This window comes from Trachurus japonicus, chromosome 22 (genome assembly GCF_045865225.1).
Source record: "Trachurus japonicus isolate A0001 chromosome 22, Traja_1.0".
Lineage (NCBI taxonomy): Eukaryota > Metazoa > Chordata > Actinopteri > Carangiformes > Carangidae > Trachurus > Trachurus japonicus.
The window spans coordinates 18,685,103-18,712,805 of NC_140928.1; the positions used below are offsets into that span (position 1 = coordinate 18,685,103).

The 27,703-nt window shown below is 41.8% G+C and overlaps 4 protein-coding genes across 11 annotated transcripts in view; 2 read left to right on the forward strand and 2 right to left on the reverse strand.

The window, feature by feature from the left end:
• The first annotated feature begins 498 nt into the window (after positions 1 to 498).
• Positions 499 to 10,593, forward strand: chrm5a (cholinergic receptor, muscarinic 5a). The gene is made up of 2 exons (XM_085767349.1): positions 499 to 1,175; positions 7,551 to 10,593. Exon 2 carries the CDS (start codon positions 7,618 to 7,620, stop codon positions 9,196 to 9,198), a length of 1,581 nt encoding a protein of 526 aa, XP_085623475.1. The 5' UTR covers positions 499 to 1,175; positions 7,551 to 7,617; the 3' UTR covers positions 9,199 to 10,593.
• On the reverse strand, positions 10,485 to 12,257 carry LOC146963903 (fibrinogen-like protein 1-like protein). 4 transcript variants are annotated; one of them, XM_085767351.1, is made up of 3 exons: positions 12,127 to 12,257; positions 11,823 to 11,985; positions 10,485 to 11,393 (listed from the first exon to the last, which is right to left on the reverse strand). In XM_085767351.1, the coding sequence occupies exons 2-3, from the start codon at positions 11,965 to 11,967 to the stop codon at positions 10,699 to 10,701; spliced, it is 840 nt and encodes a 279-aa protein (XP_085623477.1). In that variant the 5' UTR covers positions 11,968 to 11,985; positions 12,127 to 12,257; the 3' UTR covers positions 10,485 to 10,698. The 4 variants fall into 4 exon arrangements, with proteins under 4 accessions (XP_085623477.1, XP_085623478.1, XP_085623480.1 ...); XM_085767352.1 differs by having other exon boundaries at positions 11,823 to 12,040; positions 12,127 to 12,255; XM_085767354.1 differs by having other exon boundaries at positions 11,823 to 11,978; positions 12,127 to 12,250.
• Positions 12,258 to 12,643: 386 nt separating this feature from the next.
• LOC146963904 (KATNB1-like protein 1) overlaps positions 12,644 to 27,703 on the reverse strand; it is a 32,928-nt gene continuing 17,868 nt past the window's right edge. The window contains exons 1-10 of one of the 4 annotated variants that reach the window (XM_085768566.1): positions 15,464 to 15,706; positions 14,899 to 15,017; positions 14,426 to 14,463; positions 14,044 to 14,320; positions 13,819 to 13,934; positions 13,682 to 13,732; positions 13,509 to 13,598; positions 13,285 to 13,389; positions 13,082 to 13,175; positions 12,644 to 12,962 (exon numbers count right to left, since the gene is read on the reverse strand). In XM_085768566.1, coding sequence (XP_085624692.1) covers positions 12,930 to 12,962; positions 13,082 to 13,175; positions 13,285 to 13,389; positions 13,509 to 13,598; positions 13,682 to 13,732; positions 13,819 to 13,934; positions 14,044 to 14,320; positions 14,426 to 14,463; positions 14,899 to 15,009 — 915 coding nt within the window. In that variant the 5' untranslated portion in view covers positions 15,010 to 15,017; positions 15,464 to 15,706 and the 3' untranslated portion in view covers positions 12,644 to 12,929. Of the gene's footprint in view, positions 12,963 to 13,081; positions 13,176 to 13,284; positions 13,390 to 13,508; positions 13,599 to 13,681; positions 13,733 to 13,818; positions 13,935 to 14,043; positions 14,321 to 14,425; positions 14,464 to 14,898; positions 15,018 to 15,451; positions 15,707 to 27,703 lie in introns of those variants that run through there. The other 3 variants (XM_085768567.1, XM_085768565.1, XM_085768568.1) reach the window with 3 other exon arrangements.
• On the forward strand, positions 15,122 to 27,695 carry acp7 (acid phosphatase 7, tartrate resistant (putative)). 2 transcript variants are annotated; one of them, XM_085768563.1, is made up of 15 exons: positions 15,122 to 15,172; positions 16,078 to 16,179; positions 16,362 to 16,482; positions 17,201 to 17,401; positions 17,486 to 17,668; positions 18,974 to 18,999; positions 19,877 to 19,974; positions 23,815 to 23,877; positions 24,783 to 24,897; positions 25,144 to 25,257; positions 25,966 to 26,032; positions 26,452 to 26,519; positions 26,613 to 26,684; positions 27,055 to 27,192; positions 27,283 to 27,695. In XM_085768563.1, exons 3-15 carry the CDS (start codon positions 16,374 to 16,376, stop codon positions 27,346 to 27,348), a joined length of 1,320 nt encoding a protein of 439 aa, XP_085624689.1. In that variant the 5' UTR covers positions 15,122 to 15,172; positions 16,078 to 16,179; positions 16,362 to 16,373; the 3' UTR covers positions 27,349 to 27,695. The 2 variants fall into 2 exon arrangements, with proteins under 2 accessions (XP_085624689.1, XP_085624690.1); XM_085768564.1 differs by having other exon boundaries at positions 16,367 to 16,482; positions 27,283 to 27,667.

The following is a 27,703-nucleotide window of genomic DNA, read 5'->3' on the forward strand; positions in this document are numbered from 1 at the left end:
CTTATCTGGCCCAGCCATGTCAGTGCTCTCCCATGTGAGCACAAAGGCAGCAGTGGTGTTTTATGCTGTGTAGATCGGTTTGCTGATAGCCACACTGCTTTAATGTTCCCTCAGTGTTGTTCAAACACTAAGGGAGCCGGCACCAGTGATAACGAGGGTCACTGTCTCTTCTTGCTCCTCAGAAAAAAGACACACAAAAGACATGCCAATGGAGGTAATTAATGGTTTGTGTGACACCAGCATGCAACGCTCAAAGATGCGGTTTGACTTGACTTGTCTGACTAAACACCATCCTCTCCACCACCATCACAACACATTCCCTCCCTCCCACACTTTCCCTCCCATCCTGACACCTTCCAAAATGAAAACCCTTGAAGCCACCCAGCCACTTCCTTTTTCTCCCCCCGCTCCCCTCTCTCTCTCTCCTTCTCTCTCTCTCACACACACACACTCTGTGGTCAGGGCTGCATGCTCACTGTCCCGAAACATGATGAACCATTCAGCCCTATGGGAATTTCTCCTCCCAGCTAGCTAGCGTCAGCTACATCTGCGTCTGTCAGCCAGAGTAGATGAAACGGCAGAGGCAGCAGCGGCAGCAGTGTGGCAGTAGCAGTGACTTGGCTCAGGCGTCAGGCAGCTTCACTCTGACATTCTGCCTCAACTTAAGTGAGAGGCAGCACACTTCATCCAGCGCAGCTCAGACTGGGAGGAAACAAGTTCTCCACTCCTCTTTTTGTGGCTCCTGAAGAGGTTCTACACATTTATGAATGACTGAGGAAGGATGCGTTGCAACTTGAGGATACTTTTCCCAGCTGGACACACAGCGGCTGTGACGGGCGACTGATGGAGAGGTGATGCTGTGCTCTGTGCCTCTTGAGCAGGGATGACTGAAGCCTCCTGGTGTTCACCCTCCTCCTGCTCTTCGTCCTCTTTCTCCTCTGCCTCGTTGCTCACACATTCCCCCCGAACCCCTCAGGCATGTGAGGGTCAAGTCAGCAGGATTTCTCAACCACCTCAATCCTTTCTCCAACTGTGTTGTGATCCTGTTCCTCCATGCCACACTTGACCTGCAGGCTTCCCAGGCAAAACAAAGGGATTAACCATGAACTTTTCTCTTGCCAGGGGACCCAATCTGCCCTTACACAGCAGACTGTGACATGTGATGAAACTCAATTGTGAGTATATGTCTTTTTTTGTTTTGTTTTTACTTAGTTGTATCAGTAAAGAAGCATGACCTACTGAAAATTCCCTCTTTTTTTATTGATGCTCAAAGGAATGACCTGGATTTAAGGGGAAATTGCATCATGTGTGCTCAAGTGCATGTCTGAGAGGTCTGAGCATGTATTTTTAATGTAGCCTTTTACCTTAATGAAAGCAACAGAAGATGTGCTCCTGGAAAGGTATGTGTGCATCTGTTCCTCTAGAGGACTTAATGTACAGAATAAGAAAGGATACATCAGGAACATTTTAGCTTAAAAGTTATTGCTGAATAAGTTGAAGAAATGTGTTAAAATAAATTACAATTTAAAGAACAATCCTATTTTCTCCCACTCCCTGTCTCCCCTTTTATCTCCCCCTGTCTCCTTTCAGACTTCTCGACATATCTGAAATTTCAGTGAATGAAATGAACTGAAATGTAATATTGTTCCTCTCAACCCAAAATAACAATCATTATCTTTCTTCAAAGGCTTAAGCGCAAGTCTTTCCCCTCCTTTTTTTTGATTAAGTAGAAATGACAAAACAGGGGAGGATCAGGCAGTGAAGCGTGATTTTAACGAGTCCACTCAGTCCCCACAAGATCTTGTGAGGTGTTACAATAAATGTACTGTACTGTAGAAAGGTAGTGGAAGTCTTGAAAGAAAGACTGGAAACAGCTTCCACAGAAAAGGCATTGCTTGCTTGATTGTAAACCAGTTTAATCTCTTTTTTGGTAGCAATTTGTCTTCGAATAAATTGCATTTTCTGGGGGGAGTTGTCCAGCTGCCCATCAGACCTGGACTCATTCTGCTTTATGTTGACATAGCTAAATTCCTACTAGTATATTGACACACTGATAGCTTAAAAGAGATGCACACAGGTATCTTTCTCTATGTGTTTCTGAGTGTTTTAGTTGGCCCCATTAACTGAGCATATGCTTCCACCTTTCACTGAAAATTATCATTTGAATTTTGACGTTAGTCAAACAACCAGCTTTGTCTTTTCAGATAAATTTAACATCAGCCTACAGAAAACTGGTTTGCAATGAATTAGGAACAGATGACTGACAAGCTAGATGCACTGGCAGCAACAAAGACTCAGAGAACTCTTCACACAGATGAGTTTATAGTCAAATCATTATCCAATTGATGGAGCAATTAATGAAATGTGGTAGTTGCTCATAAAATGGAACTCCTTGAGGCTTCAAGTGTTATAATTTATTTCCCTTCAGCAGCTGCCAAAGCCACTGTGGTGTCGATCAGCAGATCATCATCTAATGATCATATTCATCACTTCTCATCAGAGCAGAGAGATTGAAGTTTGATTTAGAATCAGGGAGGAGAGAATGTAAGGCAATGGATAAAACACTGACTTTGCATTAATCCCACACCTGACTTTATACCCCACATGTGCAGCTCTTAGTGTGAACATTTGATGCCTGATACTCAGGATGATTCAAGCATTTCTTAGGACCTCTTCCAGACCACCACGTATGCAGGGATTTTAACCATGGGTCAGTGGACTGACTTCAGCCTGCACGAACCATTGTGCCAAAGAGCTGTGGGCTGATTTGCACATCATACCACGCAGACACACATGGTGTCCTTTACCTTCTTCGCTTTGACTCACCTCTCTTTTGCTCCATGCTTTCTTTCTTTCTTTCTTTCTTTCTTTCTTTCTTTCTTTCTTTCTTTCTTTCTTTCTTTCTTTCTTTCTTTCTTTCTTTCTTTCACTTTCATCTTCTTTCTCTTTCTTTCATAAATGCCATACACACAAAGACACATGCTTTATACTTTCTTGTTTTTGCTGTCCAGAGCAGTTGTGCTGCAGCCACAGGAGAGTGTAGAAAAAGGTTAGGTCTGACTGGGAGCATGGAGCTACAGCACAGGAGCACTGATGGCCAGGTGCCAGTATAGGACCCGCAGGAAGCCGCTGTTCAACATGTCCGCCTCTGCAATCAGTGTGGAGGCAGTATCTAGGCTTGTGTTACCTACAGTAGCGTGCCCCTACAGACATATTGGGCACTGTTAATCACTGGATCAATGACCATTATTTATGCACACTGTGCTTGCACAATATTTCAGAGGACAGTCTGATACTCTTTGGATGCATATGTAATAAGGAAGACTTGGTTTCTTGGCACTGGTATAACAGTAGGGTTTCTGTACACTACTTGCACTGATTCACTCTAATGACCTCTGGGTATTATATTTTTATTCTCAAACACTATGTAAAATATAGGCTGTACCAGAAATTCAGCAGCAATATCTTTTGTTTTTCAACCCCCCTGTGTTTTTCCTCTGACCAGACAGCGTCACAAAGCTCTTCCACACTGTGCGTCACATCTGACACCAAACTGCATCCATAAAAAGGCCAAAAACAGGCCAGAACAGACCATATTCAGTATTTATAGTGATGCAGAGTCCATGTTTACCCCACTCTCTGAGCCCTGAGTGTACCATTAAAATGCTTCCTCCTTCGATTTAGAAGCTATTAGCAAGCTTGACTAGTTCTACCTCTTGAGGTCAAGAGGCAGAACAAGTCTGATGTTTGTGTGTGTGTGCACATGCGCATGCATGTCTGTAAGCAATACAACAGTCATCAATGAGTCAGGAATATCCTTGTTTCTCAAACACAGTACCCGTCATCATTAATTAATTATTTTTGGAGCATCATACATAATCACGGATGGATGAGCCAATCCACTCTATCATGTTCTGAAAAATTAAACAAAAAGGGAGAACAAAACTCCCTTTTGAACTAACGGATTTCCTTGCTGCTGCTGGTCTAAAGAAGACAACCAAGCAGCTGATGACATGTTAGCAGCTCTGTAAGGATGGCAGTGCTCCGGGCCAAGTGCTAAAGTCACCATGCTAACATGCTCACAATGACAGCATTAATATGCTTATGTTTACTGTGTTTACCTACTTATCACATTAGCATGTTAACATTTGCAAATGAGGTGCAGCCTACAGCAGAGGCTGTTGGTCATTAGCTACTAGTTCAATGTAAAATGTAGGATATAAATATATAAATTATTGAAATTCAGACAAATCTCAACCACATATTGACAGTCCATCCAGTACTGACATATTCAGTTAGACCAAAGTTGGTGATGCTGCAATTGAGGTTAAAATGTTATCGAGGTTTGAGTTGGTAAGAACATTATGAGGAAAATTGAATATTTCACTTTGGAGTGTGCTCCAAAGTGAAATATTCAATTTTCCAACACTCAATTAAAAAGAACAGGGTAGTACTACATTTGTAAAAAACAAGAAATAGCAGGAAATTCTGTGGACAGATTCATGGCGCCCTTTATGGTAAACAGTGTACTCATATGGGGATTTGAGTGATGTGATGCGAAATGCCGTTATATAACAAGACGAGGGACAATCCAAGTCCTGCAGGAGGACCCCCACAGTGACTGGAATTTTATTTGTGTGGGCCTCAGGCTGCCACCGGCACTCCTGCTAATCTGGCACCGTCCAAAGAATGCCAATTAAGTGAGGAAGTCATTCTCAAGTTTGACTTATTATCATGTTCAAAACATTATATTGCTTGAATTATGATACATCTCTAGCTGCAAGGGAGATCAGGATACACTTCCATTTTGAGTTAATAGGCCTACTATTAAATTTAGTAACATGACATTATTTGTTTGGTATTTCAGCCTGTCAGAAAATACCTTCTTGCATTGAGTTTTCTTTTTAAGCAAATGTCGCTATCGTAATTTCCTATTGCAGTGTTTTTACCACAGAACACCTACACTCCTGCCCAGGATTGGTCAGATCTGACAGTCTAAAAAGTCTGCTTCCCTTGGTTCTCTGTGACCATGTTTCAAGGGATTAGACTGGCTCAATTGCTTCTACACATGGAGGATTTTCTCAGAGTTTCTGCAGAGTTGATCTGCCCCTGAGTTCATTGATGCTCCACACTGAGTCTGTGCCTCCCTGATGGTGGATTTATGCTCGGTGGGTGCACTGGTCATTATCAATTGGAAGTAATGATTCTGGAGAATCTGACCATACCATTTTAGAGCTTGGAAGGTCATACTCAGGACACAGATGCTGGGCTGTTACATGGTGCTAAAATTCCCTAATTTTAAGCAGAGCATTTGGCGTGTCTAGAAATGCAGATGCTCATTTGGCTGAGGTGTTTCCTTAGAGAGGACTGTCCTTTCAGCAAAACTGGAATGAGCAAGTAAGACATTATTAGCTCAACACACACTGTAGACAACTACTGTACAACACACTGTATCTTCACACTCAAATACTGTGATCGGTAGATCTGTGTTTACCCACTGGGTGTAATCATTGGCATAGTGTACTGAAACTGGGTGGACTTAATGCTGCCTCAATACATTCAAGGCAAGAGCAAAATCACACGGTCATGTGTCATGCATTTGAAGGTCACTAAGGGAGAAAGCATCAAACCATAGAAAATTCCCATGTGCTTATCTCAAAAATACAAGTCCAGGTTGTCAAGGATCGCCCCTCACCCACTATTAGTGTCCGGCACCCAGGGATGAAATGTGCACACACACCACTGCTCCAAGTTGAGAGTGGATGTGGGTTACCAGCTTTCTCATGTGGAGGGTGTTTACTGCCCTCTACTGGCACAGGGCGGGTGCTGTGCTCTGTCACTAGTGCCTCATACATGACTTATTTATTCGTAACAACAATGCCTAAACTCTGTGTTGACAAGTAATTTCCTCTGACATGCAGGTCATTCACCAGTGCTGGGCTGTTTCTTTTAAGTGCTTTGGAAACACAAACCCTCCACACAGCAAATGTTCTCCTTATTTGATTATTTTAGTGCAGTTCTCTTCGAAGTGAGGTACAAACTGTGGTGATAAGTATTTGATGCATGGCTGGTCGTGAGTTTGAAAGGTAGGCAGAAGTTTGGGTGTTTCAGCAAACTCATAGCTGAGCACATATTTTATTTGCTGTGGTATATACTTTTCACACATTTCATATACTATATATATTTCAGATTAAATACCTCACCTGAGATGACTTTCTCTAATTCAGGGGTTATATCAAGGTTTCATATTCATCTTGGTGTTTTGGCATAGTGTTTCATTAATGCAATTTTTGAAATTATGTTGCCACATTTAAATGATAAACAACTATTACTGTAATTGTTTCATTTGATTAGAAAGTGTCATTCTTGTACATATGAATGAATGAATAATTTTTTTTTTTTTTCGTGTCATGCCACCACTGTGACCCATCCCATATGAGATTACAAGACACAATAACAAATACAAAAACAAAGACTAGACAGTCCTTCCTGTTGGTGTTACCTACCACTCAACTATACAGTATATCGCTCTTCGTCTCATTGCCCAAGCCTTTTCAAGAAATAAAGAAAATGCGAAGTAGGGTATATATATATATATACATATATATATATATACAGTATATATATATATATAGGGGACTAGGGATGGTTGCTGGATGAGGTGTAAACAATACTTTGTTCGATGAATCAGCTGATTCACTCTGTACTTTCTTAATTAGTCTTTATACCACATTTTAAAAAAAATATAGCACCCCGTGGCAAACATAGATAATTTTGAAAGGAAGAAAGTAATTTGAGAAAAGAAAGTATGTTTGTTTTATTAATTATTTTTGTAGCTCACTCACTTACACTAATAATCCTTATGTTACAATATTACATTTCAAACCAGTGTATGTTGCAACTAACCCAGATGATAAGGTGAACTCTAACAAATACACCATTTCAGAGCAGATGTGTGTGAAAAGTTTTTATTAGATTTTGACTTAAGCACTGACTTAAGGGACAGACACACAGAAATGTCAAACAAAGTGTCACAACGTGCCCCAGTCTCCTGATACAGTCTGTTGGTAGGCAGCAGCAGGCAGCACTACCAAAGGGGCAAATTCATTCTTAACATTTTAATGAACTGAGTTTACACACTATTAATATAACTGCATAGATTTAGAACAAAGAGAGATAATTTTGTATTGACCTGGATTTTTGAAATGTGTCACAGATGGTTGCAGAAATTGCCTTAACTGCTCCATATGGGTATTTTCATATGAGCCCGATCTTAGTCTGGAAACTGTGAAGGTTTAGGTACAACTGACAAACAACAGGAAATAAATGAGTAAAATATATTTTTAAAAAGATAATTTAAAACATATAATTTGCTAAAATGTTAAATATAAGAGCTGCATAGCATACAAACATTTAAGAAATCATGTCAAGCCTGTGTTTGACTCAGTGTGAATATGACTATTTGATGAAGTGCTGAAATTATGCCATCTAATGGCCATAAATTGAATTTGCAGAACTAAAATGTGAGCTTTTTTTTGCTTTCTTCCCAGAAGATCTTCATGAAGATGACCAATCACAACACACTTGCCATGGTTGGATGCCAATAAACACAAAACCATGGACGGAGAGAACATGCTGAACACCACTGTAAATACCAGTACAATGGATATTCATCTAGTGACACACAGTCTCTGGGAAGTGATCACCATTGCGACTGTGTCAGCTATAGTAAGTCTCATCACCATCGTGGGGAATGTTCTGGTGATGCTCTCCTTTAAAGTCAACAGCCAACTAAAGACAGTGAACAATTACTACCTGCTGAGTCTGGCAGCTGCAGACCTCATCATAGGCGTCTTCTCCATGAATCTGTATACCTCTTACATACTGATGGGCTACTGGGCCTTAGGAAACCTTGCCTGTGACCTGTGGTTGGCGGTTGACTATGTGGCCAGTAATGCATCAGTCATGAACCTGTTGGTGATCAGTTTCGACAGATATTTCTCCATCACCAGGCCTCTGACCTACAGGGCCAAACGGACGCCCAAACGAGCTGGGATTATGATAGGTTTAGCCTGGCTGGTGTCACTCGTTCTGTGGGCTCCACCAATACTCTGCTGGCAATATTTTGTAGGAAAACGGACTGTCCCCGAGAGGCAATGCCAGATCCAGTTTTTCTCTGAGCCAGTAATAACCTTTGGGACAGCGATTGCAGCCTTTTATATCCCTGTGTCAGTCATGACAATCCTCTACTGTCGAATCTATAAGGAGACTGAGAAAAGGACCAAGGATCTGGCTGAGCTCCAGGGGATTAACTATGCCACAGACTCTGGGGTCACTCAGCCTCAGAAGACCATTATCAGATCCTGTTTTAGCTGTAAACTAAGATCAGCTTCTCATGACAGGAACCAAGCCTCCTGGTCTTCTTCCAGCAGGAGTAATGCTGCCAAATCAGCAGCCACCACCAATGATGAGTGGTCCAAAGCTGGGCAGCTGACCACCTTCAATAGTTATGCCTCCTCTGAAGATGAGGAGCGTCCTGTGTCCCCAGGAGGCTTCCAGCCCTCATTCAGGAACCAGGCTTGCGAGGCCACCAAGAGTGGGGTGGGCAGTGAGAACGAGCAGCTCAGCAGCTATGATGAGGACAGCTTCTTCCAGACGCCACCGAAAAGCAACTCTCAGAGGAGCAGCAAGTGTGTGTCCTACAAGTTCAAACCTATGGCCAAAGACACGCATGTGGAGCACCAGAGCAAAAACGGAGATACCAAAATGGCGTCGTCGACGTTTTCCTCGGCTGAGTCCATGAGCGTCCCGTCCACCTCCTCGACATCTAAACCCATCGACGCCACGCTGAAGAACCAGATCACCAAGAGGAAGAGGATGGTGTTGATCAAGGAGAGGAAGGCAGCTCAGACTCTCAGCGCTATCTTGCTGGCCTTCATCCTAACATGGACGCCTTATAACATCATGGTGCTGATTTCCACCTTCTGCTCAGACTGCATCCCCCTCTCCCTCTGGCACCTGGGCTACTGGCTGTGCTACGTCAACAGCACCGTTAATCCAATGTGCTATGCTCTGTGTAACAAGACTTTTCAGAAGACCTTCCGCATGCTTTTACTCTGCCAGTGGAAGAAGAAACGGATTGAGGAGAAACTATACTGGTATGGGCAGAACCCTGCGGTCAGCTCCAAACTGACATGAACTTTTTTTTCTTTTTAAGATCGTGTATTACGACAGCTGTAAATCATGTTTGTACTGATAATCTTGGCTTTATGAACTTGAACTGAAAAATGGTATATAAAGAAGTTGGTACAATTTATAAAGTTGCTGATTAATCAGTAGGTCTGCTATAGTGTATGCTATTAGCCTACTGCTCAAACTATGGAGATATGAGCATTACAAAACTGTTCCAATATAAAATAATCAGTGGCACTGTACATAGATTCAAAAATATTAAACATACCAGTATTTCCCCAAAATCGATACACAAAATGTCATTGGTCATAACACACAGATTATTTCCTGTTGTCCTTAAAGTATTCAAGCTGCACTGCTGGATAATTGGAGACCATAATAACATTGTTCTAGTCTAATCACTGTTGGTTTTAAGGGCTGGAATTGCCAGTTTCCCCCTGAAGTTGAAGCTGTTGAAGTTGAACACAAAATCTGTTTAATATTGTAGGTATTGTGTTTGTATTGAGGATGCACATGTTGGAGTTGCTATTTTATTTTCAAGGGCTAATACGTGTTGTCCTGATGTCGGAGTCTGCTTGCTAAGTCAAGATTGTAACTCGATGATAATCAAAGCCTTTTCACATGTGCCATTGTAATTTGTAAGAAGAGTGAATACAGATTCAAATTCATTGTTTTCACATTACACATTCAGCATTTTCTTCCATAAATTGAATAACATAAAAACTTTTAAATAACACCAAATGAAACCTTAGTGGTCTATATTGTGACTTTCTAGTCATTTTACACAAACTACATGGCAAACTTGTTAAACAATGTCAGTGTTTACATAGAGAATGGTAAGGAGGATTTAAGAGCACACATTGTTTATTATAACCTGTTTATTATTTTTCATCCTCAGGATCTTTTCTTTTTTCTTTGAACATTGAAATACAGTGTTTGTCTTCTCTGAATAACTGTAGCTAAATCAATGTCATATCCTCATATCTTCATTGTATTTCTGGCAAAATTGTAATGTACTGTGGCAAAAAGAAATAATAACAATGCAGTTTTTTGTGAAATGTTCCTTTCAGTGAGAATTGGATAGGTGATGACATGCAAAGGATATTTTACATGTGTCATAAAATAATTGTTATGAAACAGCTTTTTGTAACTGTGATAAACCAGAAGTCTGCACTTAAATTTGGGGAATGACAGAGATGCTTTGCTTCATGTATTGACATGGTGTATGTTGGAAACAAAGCTAGAGCTAAAATCGTGATGCATTTTTATACTGTGTTTCAAGTTTGTGATGATTTTTATTTTTTGTTCTTTTCAGTATTTTGTGATCCATGCATTTGTTGATGTCCATGCATTTCTGAATAAAATGTGGTGAATACAGTGTCCAGCATGATCGCTAAAAAGGAGAAAATTACTGTGTTTGTAAGAGAGAGAACCTTAAAAAGGGAGAAACATTAACATTTATCACTTAGCCTTTAACAATTTCACAAATGCTATAAAAAGATGTCCTTATAGCTCATCCCTCTGGCAGTCTCTGCTTTGGACCAGTTTGACTGTGTCTGTAGGTCTCACCATCATCCATGCGTACTTGCACAGCCGCTCCTTGTTGCAGTCCTTTTGCCAGTAGATGACGTTCCTGCGATTCAGATTGGCACCAGCACAGGCGTCGTACCACCAGCCCCCTCCAGGCACCCCCTGAAACTCCAGCTTGGCACAGTTTTGGAAATAGTTGTCATTGTCTCTGTCCTTAGTGGTGAACCTCTGGTTGTCATGCAGGTAGTTCTCTGTGTCCAGGGTCAGAGCGTCCACAGCTGAGCCCTGGAACAACCCCAGCCTCAGCCTGTATGCGGATGCTTCGTTCTCCACCAGAACAGGGTCATACTCCCCCGCCTTGGTGATGGCATCAGGGTCCACTAGTTTTACTCCTAGTTTGTAGCGCCCAGGCCCTTGGGTGAGCTGATGGAGGTGTTCATTCCCAAGCCAGTGATCCCCAGTGACATCCCCAAAGCCGCGCTTGTACTCATCCCAGGTACGATCAAAGTCCACGCTGCTGTTCACTGTGATATGCTGCACAACAGTCCATCCTCCCCCCTGCATGGCACAGTAGGCCACAATGGGAGAGTCGCCCGGTTGGATCAGATACACTCCATCTCTGGCCTGGCCTGAAGAGGTCATCAACATTTCATGACAGTCTCTCGGCAGCTCTGTTTGACAAATAAATATAAGATTGAATTTCTTTCTCTGGAGAAGAAAGTGAATAACATTTCCCTATGTCTTCAAGATGTACTGATCATAACAGTATATTATTACTGTTTCTCAATGTCTCCCCCTGTGAACATGGTAAAACCTTGATCAATTGCCAAAGCATTAAAATGGTCTGGCACACTCTTACTAGGTAAACAAATCACCTCATAATGAGTCACTAAATTGTCTGGAACAACAGGCTGGAATTTGACCTACACCCACAGGAGATCTAAAATCTAAGATAAAGTTAATTCAGCATTTCAAAGCAATTACAGGTCTCTTTCACACCAAAAATACACTAATCCTCCTCAAGTTGTGTGCTTTTCATGTCCCAAAAGCATAAAAAGAAAGACAAACTGAAAGTGAAAGTTGACACAAACAAATAATACCTCTCATTCCACGGTTCAGGACCAAGTTATGCTTCTGTGGAGGGAGCAGGTTCAGGTTCTCAGCTTGGAGATGCTCCATGTTAACTCCGGCCACACTGAGCAGCAGCAGGGCGACAGCCGGCAGCCAGCATCTCAAACTCTTCATCCTTCACTTTCCTGTGTCCTACTGGGTTTAGTGAATGGTGCTGCACAGTGAGCCTCTTATTGATTTCAGTGAACTTAATGCAGAACACACAATAAAACTGTATCAAAGAAAAGAAATTGAAGGCATCTTAAAATCTATAAAAAAAATCAGTCTGCTTACCTTCAGTAAAGAGGTGACAGTTATGTTCTACCTGAATCTTCTCCAAAGCATTTACTGTAGTGGTGTGGTCTGACTCAATGAAGAGCACTAGTATGCAAACGCGGTTGTCGACTGCCGAGTACAGATTCAGAGTTCACACAGCCTCTCCTGCCCAGTCACATCTGGACTTTAGCCTCAGGTTCACATCACAATGACAGACACTCAGCCCTCCACTTATCTGTGTCAAGTGAGATAAACCTGCATGTAAATTGGGAGATATGAGCTACGTAAGCCCGTATCTCTGCCTCACAAATCACTTCAGGACTTAGTGAGGCTGAAGTCCAGGTGATGTTTGATGGATTCAACTGAAACCTGCTGCTACTGATAAACTGTACTGAAGCTTGAGGTAAAAACACAGTGTTGTGTTAAAGTGCAGCATGTACAGTCTCACAGAGGGTGTGCATTGAGGTTTCATTCATTAACAGAAACATATCAGTGCTGTAGTCTGCTCAGAAAAAAAGATCACAAACTTAAACATTTAAAACACAAAACTTTATTCATAATCACTGGGAGCAATTAAATGACATATTGATGAAGCAAGATTCTTGTATTAAATCAAGGCCTCCACAACATAACTTAAACTGGATAGTAATAGAACTCATCAAATATGCCAGTTAATTTCATATTGCACATTCTCAGTATTTGAATTAAATCTGTGCAGACAATGTATAGTGCAATCTAAAATCACAGTAGCAGCTCCTACAGTGTCCTCCAAGGAGACTTTTAAAATATTTAAGGCATTGTGTCCAGAGAAGGATCTGTTATCAGGTGAGTTGAGACAGAAAAGAATCAATGACCTATGGGGGAAAAAAAAACATTATGGATGTTAGACCAATAGGTTTTTGTTCAGTATGTAGGCTACAGTCAAAGTTGCCAATGACAGCTGTTACCATGTATTCATACATACAACGCTAACCTTTGCCATGTCTCCTGCAGCTCCTGGAGCAGATTTCAGTGAAGGCTCCTGATGCCATAGCTCCAATAACTGCTGATTATAGACCTGGAAATTCCTGTACAAAGTAAAAGGAAAAAAAAAAGATTATAATGGTTTGTGCTACACATCCTCTTAAATGCAGCATTTGTCTGTATAAAGTATTGCACATTTAACACAGAACTTACTTATCCAACAGGGGATTAGATGATCCACTATAGCCGCTTGCATTAAGTTCCTCGCACCACTTTTTCAAGACTGAGTTAATCCAGTTTAAACCAACTATAAGATACCTGTAAGTATAAATGACAACCATCATTGATTTACATTTCTGTATTTAACCTGCTGCTGCTGCACATCATGTGTATCCTTCTATGTGTGTTTTTAATTCCTCCAGGGATAGCCTACTCACTCTTCGTATGGATTGGTGAGGACATTTTTAACTAGAGGAAAGAGGTCAACACAACAGCCAATGGTAATCCTTGAAGAGTCCTCCTCAATGCTGTCGGCAGAATTAGATTTAGATTACATTTACTTCACTTGCAGGCTGTGTTACTATGTCATTATGCAAAACATAATGCTTACCTTTTGCTTATCAGGGGCAGAAAGTCAACAAACACACCGGTGTCCTGGATTCTGTACAAAAATAGTGACTTTTGAAATTCTATCACTTATACACCATAAAACATGTTTGCAACCAGCCAACACTACGTAGTACGTACCTCAGAAAGTATGTCAGCAGCTCTCCAACATTTCTCTGCCACAGTGTTAAAGCCACTTTAAGTCTGAGATTTCTTCCAAAGAGGACTTCGGTCATCGTGATATGATCTCTTGTGAGCTGAAAAATATTGACTGGTTCTAAAAGATTATGCATATTACAGAAATTCATAAAATAACCAGAACAAAAGGAACAGATATGCAGTCTGAGCTGTGATATTATTCCTGACCTCAGTGAGTGTAGAGAAGTCACTTTGTTCAGAACCTGTTCGACCAGCCTTGTGGTTATTGTAGACATTTAGAGGGAACTCCCAGGAGTCCTTGTCAAATATCTCCTGTTGGAAGTCCTGTAAGCAGTTCATCTCATTCTCTTTGTTAGCAGCATCGTAATTCCTCCCAGACCCGAGCTGCTTCCTCCGGGCCACCATCAGGCTATGGGTCTTCCTCTTGCAGGACACTACCCGTTTCACTCTGGCTGGGTTGTTACCAGAGCGACTCACTGGATACCTACATAAATAGATAAAAGGAAATTAAGAGGAAGAAAGAAATGGAAAAAAACAAAACAAAACATAATGCAATTGCTGTGTAAAAGACGGCACATGCATGACTTACCTCTTTTTGTTGGACTCCTCATTTTTATCATGATCCTCCTGAATAGAAAAATAGCCTACAGTTATCATGGCCAAACAGCACCAAATAACCAGTACATGGTTAGTTTGTATCTTAAAGCAGAAGTAAGCGATATTTTTGTGTTAATATGTCTTAAAATAGTTCTATCTTCCGACAGCAATCACTTCTATAGAGTGTTTGGACCGAAAAACGGGTCTGTCAGTCACTCTGCTCTGCTGTAAGCCGAGGAGAAAACTTTTCTTGTATCCCAGAGCGATAGATATAACTGTTATATCTATCGCTCTGTTGTATCCTACAAGTTTTATCCAATGAGGAGAGAGAACGGCATGAAGGGCTGTGTGGGCAGCCAAGTAGGGACGAGGACCAATAGATCTGCTAACTCCATCGGCTGACAAGAAATTAGCCAAAACGACCGGATTGCTTACTTCTGCTTTAAAAGGAGTGACCCAGGTCACCTCTTTTTCGTTTCTCCCACGAGGATAGGTCACTCTGTACTGGGCTGTGTCATGTTGGTAGCTCTGCTCGAGACTTTGATAGTCTCCATCATCACTGTTGGAGTCCATCATACAAATACCTAAACAAAGAGAAGACATGAAGAGAACAGTAACTTTCCAGGGTAACTGGAATAAAACACAATTTCCCATAATGCACCTGGGCATTGTTCTCCTTCTGCACACTGACGTAGTCTGTAAGTTAACTGCTTCCCGAGCCAAACAGCTGAGTTGTTTTGTGAGTGTTTTAAGTTATTCATTCAACATTTCACTAACTTATTCCGGCAAGAAACTGTGTGAGACTGTGTCGCCTTACATAAGCGGTGTTTCGTGTAATTAAACTGTAAAGTGTTGTTCAAAGGCGAAATAGACGGCTTCTTCTTGTGTGTGAGTCACGCGGTTTAGCTTAAACTACTGCAATTTAGCTGCTATTGGCAAGTAATTGTGGTCAAACAGCTGGTTTAACGTTACATCCTATTGTCCAAAAAATACTTAACGTGCAGCAGCGTGACAATACCCGTCAACGTACCGTGGAATAAATGACCTCTCCTGCGTGTCACTCCATAACGTTAACGTTACTCACCTTGTTTCCCTTTTTCTAAGCACAAATAACAAAGCTATAACTTCACTCGGAGTCTTAAGCGACTGCTAGCGAGCTTAGCTAACAGCCACCTCCAACCGATCCTAGCTAAAACCGCCCAATATCAGAGAATAAAGCATCTTATTCATAATGCACTTTGTGCTATTTGCCCCCTCTAGCGACAGAGACACTAATGATGCAAATGTGGTCGTTAAAGAGGCGCTGTGGTGTTTTTAAATCATGCTCCCAGTCACCTGATCTCACTGACGTCTTAACTTGTAACCATCTGTAATATCACCCACATTCACTTCAAACCTGCATATGCGTGATTATCAATGGCCCTTATCTGGATCTCTGAGGCATATGATTTGAGCTGTTTGCCTTATTGATTAGAGGCAAGCTGTGGCCTGTGGGCTAACCTCTCTACTGCACTTCAGCTCACTCACTTCCACACAACTACTTGCCTGAATGCACAATGAAAAACAACATCAGCTGCTTTTATTGACACATCATCTCTTTCCGTGAAGCCGTTCTTGCTGACTCTGCTGTTTTTGGTTCTGCAGTTTCATCATTCAGGGTGACTGCAGGTTGACTGATGTCCAGTTTCTCGTCAAAGACCAAAACACAGTCTGTGTGTGTTTGTAAGTAAACTCTCAATAACTCAGGTAAGCTACTGGAAGGCTTAAAAGAAAAAGGGAAAAGTGGTTATCCATTCTTTTATGAATCTCTTCATTATCGTATAATTTTGTTATGAGAGCTTTAAAAAATCATATGATTGCAGTGTGAGAATAGTTTTATAATCAGGGTGTGTGTTGCTGCTTTAAAAAGCCTTGTTGTGTTTCTGCAGTGCAGTGTCAAAATGGAGACTCTTCATGCTGTCTGTGCCTTGTTAAGTCTTGCACCCCTGTTGGTGCTCAGTGTTCCTCCCATATGGACCCAGCCGGAGCAAGTGCATCTCTCCTATCCAGGTCAGTGCATGAACTGTTTGTATCAGCTTCACATGTTTTCAGTTAAGGGATGCTGTTTTTCCCCTCATGAATACAAGCCAGCGTCCAGGTCATATGGATTGCAGATTTGCAGATGTTTAGTGCAGACCACTCAATAATATAATGACTAAAAGCACTGGTGTTTCTACCATTGAGTGGTTCACTGGAGTTTGCTGAAAGGTCAGTTTCACTTGACATAAAAATCAAATTAAAGGCTGAAGGCCTGGCTGAATCACATTTTGATTTATCCCCAGCAGCAGCAGCAGCAGCAGCAGCAGCAGCAGCAGCAGCAGCAGCAGTATGTTCTGCTGTAGTGTGCTGCTGCACTTTAACTCTACTGTACCTGTGCACTTTCTGTATGTTATTCTCTGTAGGTTAAACGCCCTGCTGCTTAAACTGCTGCACAAATAGCTGATGTTACCCTGATTCACCCAGTCAGGGCAGCAGAAATATATTTTTATCATTTCACTATGAAGATAAAACATGTGGAAGTCATTTAATGACTTGATATGTTGATGAATTGAACACCTGGCTGGTCATCAGTTTCACTCCGTATCTTGCTAGCAGTAAGATCAAAAGTACTACTGTTGTGCAAAGTCAGCATCTCTTGGCTTTCACAAATGCACCAGTAAATGAATCCAGTAGTTCTGTCAGATCAATCTACGTCACATTTTCAACAATTGGGATCTTTTCTCCGCAGGAGTGCCAGGTTCAATGGTAGTAACGTGGACCACCTTCAATAAGACAGAGAGCAAGGTGGAGTACGGCTTTCTGGGGGGTCGGCTCTTTGAGACGACGGCCAGAGGTAATGCTACACTGTTTGTGGACTCAGGAAAGGAGAAGAGGAAGATGTACATCCATAGAGTCACCCTCACAGATCTCAAGCCTGCTGCTGCTTATGGTGGGTGACTGACTTTCACTTTGTCTGAGAGTTTCACCATATACACCTACAGTAAAGATGAATATGTCTCCTACGGTATTTCAGTGTACCACTGTGGCAGCGATGAAGGCTGGAGTGACGTGTTCTCCTTCAAAGCTCTGAATGACAGCCCCAGCTTCAATCCTCGGTTCGCTCTGTACGGTGACCTGGGCAACGAGAACCCTCAGTCCCTGGCTCGGCTGCAAAAGGAGACGCAGCTCGGCATGTACGACGCCATCCTGCACATAGGTAAAGTCCACACGCATACTACAACATTCTGCACCTTACAATCAGTTGAACAGACATTAGCTTTTCCAGCCAGAGCCTATTAGTCATCCACAGATACCTGGCACAGATCACTACAGATTCATAAATCAAATCAAGTGAGCTAGCTCAGATCCCACTCAAATGTGGGATCTGAGCTAAGGTCAAGATGTAATTGCTGTAATTAGCATAATAACACCTATTTGTCATTTGTCATTTTTGCTTTTAAGGACGTGTGTTGGATGCTGGTCCACTTGCTTACTAGTTTCTCAGTTGAAAATATTCCCAAAACAGAATAAAGGCCAACATTTGTTTGCCAAAAAGAGTGGATGTCTGGCTCTCTAGCTTTTGGTCCTAATCTCAGTTTCATTCTAGGAAACAAAAGGGCAACAGAATTTTTCTTTTTCTTATGTTGTATTGTTGGACACACTGGAAAATCACCGTGTTACATCCACTTTATGAGTGGTATCAGACTTCTGTTTGGGGGCAACTGTTGTTCTAGTCACTTTGTAGAAGCTAAAATATATTTCTGCCTGCCATTTTGCTGTAGGTTTGACGTCATTGTGTTGATGATGTCATTTGCGTTCACACATTGAGGGGGTGTGGTTATTTTCTTTACTTAGTGTGTGTGTGTGTGTGTGGTGGCAGGAGTTTTGAACACAAAGAGAGAGAGAGAACAAAGCTCATATATTTTTTGTTGACCGTCAATTCACCATCATTTTCACTTTATCATCTCACCAGTATCATTATTATTTATTGAAAGGGCACGTATTAATTTCCCTTTTTTGATACAACTGCTTGTTGGCTCTTTTTGATTTTTGTCACAATAAACACTTTAAACTGATCGTGGACCCATGGAGTTTTTGGACGCGTCACAAAAGAGCTTTAAGTTCCTCAGCGGCTGAAGTTTGTTGAAAGACAGCCACAACACACTTATTAAAGGAATAATTTGAACTTTTGTCCGATATCACTTCTTTGCTGAGTGTTATATATGAAGATTGATGTCTTTATGATGAATGTAAAGCCATTGCCAGCAGCACCTAGCAACACCACCAGAAACTTATCAGCAGGGACAGGCTAGCTGCTCCCGGTCTTTATACCAAGCTAATCTAACTACCTGCTGCCCTTGTTATAAATCAATCGTACATGCTCCTCCTAACTTACTCTCAGAGAGGAAGCTATTAAGCAAATCCTCTAAAATATAAATTGATCCTTTTTAGTCTGATGAAGGCAAACTGATGAGTAAATACAACTTATACGACATCTACTGTATCTGTTTTTGTCTTACAGGGGACTTTGCCTACGACATGCATGAGGTATTTACTCTCCTGTCTTACTTGTATCATAAACTGTGATGATACCTGAGCTCAGTTAAAATCCCAGGCAGCAAATTTCTTTCATCAGTAGTTTATACTCTTAAAGCTGCACTGATATTCCACTAATTCCACAATGACAGATGAGATAAGCCATTTTACCTTTCACCACTGTCCCTTTCCCAAGGCTCACCACTGTTTATTATTATTACATATAAAGGCACTCAGCTGTGGTTGAGACACACAGCTTATGATTAGCATTACTGCGAAATGCCTTAAGCCTGTGGTGAAAGATGAGAGTCCGGGTCATGTCGCCCAAGTATTTCATGAATAAAAATAGTGCCATTCAAAACCTCAAATCTTAAGACCCAATAACATATTTTCTCATCTGAAAACCTCCAAGCTGTCATTTTTGATATTTAGCGAACACAACCTTGTCTTGGATGCTAATATCATTTTTCCTGAAACGAGTTCCTGCATTATTAGTGCCCTTTTTTCAATATGGAGCGAGCACTAAATGCAATCAGCAGACTTCTCAAAAATTAATAACCAAGCTGTACTTTCAGCTGGAATGTAGAAGTACATCCTGCGGCTTTACTGATATTATAAATAGGAAAGCAGAGAAAGGGAATTTTGTCTGAAAGGTCATAAATGGCTGTGGCAGGTAAAAGTCATCTGATCAGCCACGAACCACAGCTACTTCTGGTTTTAATGAGGTTTGTTTGGTAGACTGATGAAACATTCCTGCATTTTTCTGGAAAATGGACTGAGTCACCTCAGTAAAGCTAATTTGACTTAATATCAGTAAATGGAGGAACAATTGTTGTCCAACGGGAAAAGCTGTGCCGTCATGTTTAACGGCTGAATGACATTGTTCCAGGACAACGCCAGGATTGGGGATGAGTTCATGAGGCAGATCCAGTCCATAGCAGCCTACGTGCCTTACATGACCTGCCCAGGCAACCATGAAGAAGCATAGTAGGTAGAACTCAATAAATGTCTAGTTTCTCACGGTGATATTTATGTTCTCTGGGTGTAACACAGACATACTCTGCAAAAAAAAGTGTCATGACACATTCAAAGGTCAGTGAGTCACATGAAAGCTTTCTGACTGTGTTTTGTCTTTCTGCTTTCTGTTAGTCAGTGTTTGCCTTTATGCATACAGTTATGTGTGAATTTGGATTTTATAGGGGTGCCTGCAACCCCCCCATCTCTTTTCAAAAAAAGGAAAAGAAAACCCTCTCTGGTCAGCAGTTTTTCCGCTAGAAAACACTTTGGTCTGCTGAAAAGTCCTCACTGTACCATTAGAACAGATGGGAACTATTTTGGTCTGTAAAGGCTGGAGCAGCATCAGGAACCACCAACATCTAAACAAGGCAACCCTCTCCAAAACAAACATTTATCTGACTGGGAATGATCAGCTCGCTATCTGTTTTTCAGTTCCCAGCGCCGGGCTGCGGTGGTCGGAACTGTCTGCGTTTTGACTCATCGTCACTGAATGTGTTGTTCCCTTATAAGTCTGGGAAATTTTGTGGATGATGAGACTAAACAACACGGACCAACACAGAAGCTCAAATTTGTGAAAATTAAGTAGAGACTATTAGTCAATTCCTTAGCTGATCATTGGACAATTAATTTGATGATTGATGAAGCATTTTTTTAAGCCATCTCCTCTAGCTTCTAGCTGCTCGTAGACATTAATAATTCTAATAATAAAAATTGAAAATTTAGCCTAATATCTTTAATTTTGTTAAATAAACTGTAATATACTGTATTACAATATGTTAGTCACTTGTTTTTGGTAGATTTCAAGGTAAATTAGATGTTCAGTGTGAATGAATTTCATGAGGATGGTGGAAGACGTTCAGCTGCCTTCATATGCTTTTTATCCCTGCAGATCAGCAGCTTCTGTGTGTTGAATTCCAAGAACATCTGCGGGACTTGGTTGTGTGTGTTTATGCCTTTCAGAAGCCTTGGTGCCTGATCCTGTACCATAATATTTACTTGCTTTACTGTGCAGACAGTCCTCGCCTGGCCTTGCCATGTGTAATGTGACTACTGCCTGGTCTTCATTAAGGAGCTGCTAACAGTAGTCTCTTTTTCTTGGCGCTGCATCCTGACATAAGAAACTGATATCAAGAACCAGCTCACTGCATTACATAACCAGAAATACAGTTCCTCCCTCCCGCTCCTATACCTAAATGTGTGTTTTGTTCTGCGGTGTTGTTCAACATCCAAATATTCTCAGCGGCTGGCTGCTGCCTTTCTTCCTTACTGTCTGTTGTGCTCTCCTCTCACTATACTTCTCTGTTCCTCTCTCTTTCCAACCTCAAAACCTAATGGGTAAAAGGCAATTGAAACTGTGCTGACCACAAAAGTTTTCAGTCAGCATTCCAGCAATATGAGAACAGCGGGGCCACAGAAGATGCTAAGGCCCCAATCAAGACTGTCTTTGTTCACCAAGCACAATGTATGGTTCATCAGGTCCCCGGGGGAACTGGGAAGTTATTGTCACAGTTTGAAACAATGTCCTGTGATGGGAGTTAGTGATATGCCTCTTGACGACTAGAGCTGGCTGCTTTCATTCCTCCAACTGCCTGGATTAAGCTCATCAGATGATGAGAAGGAAGATTTGATGAGGAGGGAAAATCTTGTTGGGTCAGTTTAAGAGTCAGTCTTTTCACATTGAAGTTGACATCCACCAGATTCCTATCTTGACTTTGTTTTAGTGGAAAAGCAAACACACGTGGAAACAAGCATGCTTTGGGTTACAGAGGATGACTCACATGCTACATTGGAACCTCACAGTGCAGCTTAATGACACAAATATAAGCTTATCGTATTTGTACTCGATCAGATTTTCCACAGCTGAGCCACAAAACGTAATGCTTAAAGCCTGTGGCTGCATTTATTTCTACAGGCAAAATCCTTTTCCTCGGGGTAAGCCTGTTATATCACAGTGTTTGGATTCTGGGAGACTATGTCTATTATTTCACTAAATGGAAATTGATTGTTTATTGCTACTAACTACAAATGCCTTCCCATATGCCTCTAAGATATTGATTTGTTCTCCTCCTAGCCACAAGGTGGGAGTAGAAACCCATCTTCTGGCTTGTCCTGGTTCATTGCTTTGACCAAGAACTCCAGACCTTAATTGATTTTCACAGAAGCTGATCTAACCCCAGTGACCCCTGTTTAACTTGAATGAATTGTGTCCTTCAGTTAGTGTATACAAAGTCCAAGTTAATGCATTGATGTAAACGCCCTAATACTGGCTTTAAACATGTATATGTTTAAGCAATTAACTATTGAGGTTTATGTTGATTTGGGGTAACAGTAGGTGATAAACACTCAACAAAACAGTCAAGATGGACATAAAGAGGTGTTGAATCAAACAGGTCGCTCCTTGCAGACTGGTCACAGTTTACAAACTGAACTTTACTGAATCATCACACTGGTTTCAGCCCTTTAACCTGACGTAGGTGTCCACAGAAACCTCAGGTCTCATCAGGTTTAGACTTACTCAGCATTGGTGAAGGTCTCTGTGATCCTCCTTTTGTGTCCTCCGTTCCTGGCCTTTGACCTCTGACCCCGCTGGTCTCTAGTTACCCCTAATCCAACATGAACACAGTCAGTGGAGGGATCTGAACTGTCCCACCCTTCCCTGACTGCTGTCCAGATTATTGCCCTTTTTTTCCATCCTTATGTAAGATAAGAAAACAATCGTTCCCATCACCTCGCTTAGTTAATGGCCCGTTGAGAAGACTGGCTCCTGCTTTCATTCTGGAGTCGATTAAAAAACCGTGAAAAGAGACTGGCGGATTGGCATCAAGGAGAGCTTTCCATGAACAAGTTTTTTCCCCTTTAAGCATGCGTGCACCCATTGTAATATTTTTAATATAGATGATGGTGTGCTTTAGGTTTTTGAAAGGATGTGTCCGTGTCTAGAAATTAGCAGTGGTGATTGTGGTAGGGCTGAAACATACAGTAAAGTGTAGTGGTGGATTGATCTAGGTAAGCACCCTACTATATCTGGATCAAGCAGGAAACACCACAACTCAATGTTAAAACCGCTGTGGAAGTGCCTTCAAATGTGACTCCTCTAATAGCTGCTGGATCTAAAATTAAAGTCTTCTCTCAACAAGATGTCATGGTTTTAAGTAGGGTGTATAGCTTGTTTTCTTGATTGGCAGGTGTAGTACACTCAGCCATGGTGGCTCCGACATGCTCGTCCCATCTCTGCTCCACCCAGGGCTCCCCTGCGTCGCCCAGATTTTTGATTATCTGGCCTCAGAAACTGACCAAGATTTTAAACTTCAAAACATCCCCTTTAAGAACCTATAGGGTGATGTCACAAAGGCTCCGTCCCTGTTTTTCTACAGCCTTTAATTTTGAGGGGCAGCCATTGATAGCCTGGCTACAGCAAAGTGTATGGTTTCTCAGAATATCTAAGGATGGCTACGTTTTTGTAGAAGTTAGAAGCAGATGTCACCACCACAGTTTGATGGTCATCTTTATGTGATGATATACCGCCCTGCTTTTTCTGCCAAGTGAAAACTGAACATGGACATAAAATACAGTTATTTCAAGGGGTTGGTCTTAAAATAAAAGCGCAGTCACATTGTATAGTGAAACTTGGAATTATCCTCAGTGCATCTTGAATGGATTGCAACTCTCGCAGAGCCGTGCTGTAGGCACCGCAAAGTAAGAGAGAGTGGTGGTTTGTGGCGTTAATTGCTGTTTGTTAGATATTCAAAGAAGGTAGACTGTATGATCAGCCCATCTAATTACGTTTCTCATGGTCTTGTTTGTTTACAGCAACTTCTCCAACTACAGGAATCGCTTCAGTATGCCGGGCCAGACAGAGAGCCTATGGTACAGGTAAGAGAGAAGCTACACAACATTAGGTGCTTTAGCTGAGATGGACATGAAGGCTGAAGCAGGTGAAAGAAGAACCACAAGCAGCTGTGGTCAGGAGAAGAATATTACATTGGTTTTCCTTTGAGTGGATGCTAGCTGTACACACAAAGCTAGAAGAGGCTCCATGAAGAGTATCATGTGAAACTGTACCAAGCCTCCCGCTCTGTTTCAGGCAAGCGGTAATGCGTTAAGCATTAATGAGCTGTAAGGGGCAGCCCAGACAAACTGAGAGCAAAGCATAGCAGCGCTCTCTTCCCTTTAGTTTAGTTTGCCTCTCCTATCTCAGGAACAAGGGAACTACACAAAGGAGCCATACATCTGACTGGGTGACTCATAGCCCATTTCAGACCTCCTTCTCTCACACAGTAAGATAATACCCTGCTAGTCCACCGGCCAGCTGCCCACCCCTCAGTCCCTTGGCCCAGACGCAGACAGGCCTGCTGGCTCAGAGCCCTTCGCTCATGTGCACAGTTGCGAACAAGAGGAGCGCTAGAGAGAGGCAATCTGAAGTCCCCCAGTAGCTACTGGAAACATACAGCACACATGTACAGAACACATGCCTTTGCTTTAACGTCCTGTACAAGAACTCTTGTGCCCTAAGATCTTTTTGCTTCATGTCTTCCCACATTAAGTTAAAGGTACACCACCCCGAAATCCCACACGGGTTAAAATGATTGAGAGCCACAAATGTGTGTTAATCCAGTAAATTGAATCATCCGCGGTCAGCACCAACATGCCAGCAACAAATGGCTGTATTCTGGGAGTCTTTTCAAAAAACCCGGAGGTCAAAGTGAGGCCCACTCTTTCTCTCTTGCTTCCTCTTCTGTGTTGAGACTGTGAATGATTTTAATGATGTGTGTCCGCAGCTGGAACCTGGGGTCAGCGCACATCATCTCCATCTCCACTGAGGTTTATTTCTATCTCGAATACGGCCTGGAGCTCCTCTTCAAGCAGTATGAGTGGCTGAAGAAAGACCTGGAGGTCAATGACAACAGCAGTTACACATCACAATGACTAAACTTCCCTTTCTTCCCACACTTGTTCTCTGCCTCTCTCTCAGCTTCCATTTCAGCACAATATTATCAATAGTTATTCTATTTGCTTTTTCCCCCCATTGTAAATCCACTTTCTTGTCATTCTATCCTAACAAAAAATTATATTACCTCTGTTTTCTTTTCTTAATTTGGCACAGTTACATATGTATGTATGTCCTTCTCCTGATTTTAGGAGGCTAACAAACCAGAAAACAGAGCAGTGCGTCCATGGATCATCACCATGGGACACAGACCCATGTACTGCTCCGATGATGACCAGGATGACTGCACCAGGTTTGACTCCCATGTAAGTGCAAACCCCAGAATCCAGTTTATTTATTCATACCCTTTGCCTAATACACATAGTAATCAAAATTACTGATTTTACATTGGTATAAAGGACAAGTAGATGATGTAGATGGAAACCAAGTCAAGAGAAGATGGGCTGAGTGAGGGAGGATCTTGCCACTCAATCTACTCAGAATTTCTTAGGGTGGGTGTTTTATTAGCAAAGCATAATTATCACCATTTAGGTAATAGGACTGATGTGATTTCATTCACTACGGCAAATTTAGAGGATTACATAATTTCCTTTAACCATAACATAAATTATCCTCAAAGGACTCGTTGTTTATTTTGCACCGTGTCCTTGGTGATGCAAAGAACACCGTGTCCGTATTGTTAAAGATTTTATTCTATCACATAAAGGTATTCGTAAGCTGTGTTTCCTGTTGCACTCCCTGACACTTCAATTGGCCCACGTAGCAGACGTGTCACACATGTTGCACGCTGGCCAGTCCACATCACAACCCATAAGCACATTGGGTACGGTATGCTCTCATAATCACTGTAATTTTGACCAAATAGTTTCCAGTTAGAATAGCTCCTCTCAGCACTTGGCAGTGTTTGGAGAGTAGACTGGCATGGGCGTTATGGGTCTCTACCAGGTAGCGGGTAGTGTTTTGGACACTGATGCCAACTCATGCCATCGTTGTTCCTCTCTGTTATATCTCAGGTGCGGCTGGGACTGAATGACACCAAACCACCAGCTCCGGGTCTAGAGGATCTATTTTACGACTATGGTATGCACCCTATTCAATGACCAGCTGTGTGGTGCTAATGGGTTTAAGATCACAAATTTGCATGCTCAGACAGACTAACGTCTTAACAGTTGCAGTGAGCGGAGCAATCCAAACATCCTTTAGGAAAAAAGCAGGTCTTTGGTCTGGCTGATATCCTACCAACAACTCTTTCCCAAATGTTTTTCCTGTATTACATTTCTTAGACTTTTGTTTGTTGCGTTTAATTATTTCACTTGTGGCAGAACATTGAACGTTTTGGTTGCTCTGATCTTAAGCTTTTGTTGATTCCTGAGAAATTTCAAAATTAAATGGGCACAGGATCTGAGGGACAATAGTTGACTCAGCAAGATGTGTTTCTTTGAGCTGTTTGGGCAGTTCTTTTTTCTATGAAAGGTTACTGACTGTCATCACTTTCACAGGAGTGGATCTGGAGCTGTGGGCACATGAGCACACATACGAGAGGCTTTGGCCTGTCTTTGGTGACAAGGTCAGTGATTATATTATCTAATTTACAGCACTCTTTATGTCTTTTTGGCTTGGTTCTCTATCAGAGAACAACTTTGCATGCTTTTGTCTTTAGGTATACAATGGGAGCAAAGAGCAGCCTTATGTGAACCCTAGAGCTCCTGTTCACATTATCACAGGCTCTGCTGTAAGTATTCTCACATCACTGCATCTCTGTTAACGTTTTCCCACATAAATCAATGCATGAATCTACAGCAACATCAACAAAAACAATATAATGTATTATACACGGGCCTGCATGTGCGGCGGCTTGTTTGCCACAGGAGTTCAGCACCAGCTGTTCCTCCGGTTAAGTGTTTTCTGATGTGGTAGAGCAGGCATGCTTTGTCATCCAGTCACAGAGGGATTAGTCATCAGCATATCGAAAGGCAGCCAGACTCACACCGAGGCACAACCGCACTTGTAAATGTCACACAGGGTTTTGTGGACAGAGTATGAGAGAGACGTGAGGTCCTTCACAAACAGATTCAGTTTAGTCGCTGTTGATTTCTCTGCAGGGCTGCAGAGAGAGGACTGACAGGTTCAATCCAAACCCCAAAGAGTGGAGCGCTTTCCGCAGCACAGACTACGGCTACACCCGCATGCAAGTGGTCAACGCCACCCATGTTTACTTGGAGCAGGTCTCTGATGATCAGGTGGGAGCATAAACACACAAGAAAAGTAATGGTGAAATAATGCGTGTTAAGCACAAAGAAAGTAACAGCAAAGCTGTTTGTGTCTTCCAGTATGGGAAGGTGATTGACAGCATATGGGTGGTGAAGGAAAAGCATGGCTTCTCTGCCTGGTTCTGAAGACCATCGTCCTAAAACAAATCTACTCAGGAAATGCACTTTGAATGTAAAACAAGCACCTTTCTTTCTGCAGCTCTACACTGATTATGCAGTGATGATTAAAAATTACAATCATTTCATCCCTGATTATTGATAATATTGATAATGTGCCTATTTCAGACATGTTCCCATAGGTTTTATCCAATCAGAGGACTATTACTGTATGTGCTGATCATCTACTGTGAATGTGTATCACTAAACTAGTCTTCTGTTTACTGAACAGTGTTTTGTAAACACAGTATCAAGTATTGTTTTAAAATTTTAATAAATTGTGCTTTTTAAAATCCAAGTCTGTATTTGGTCACTGTAGTTGCAC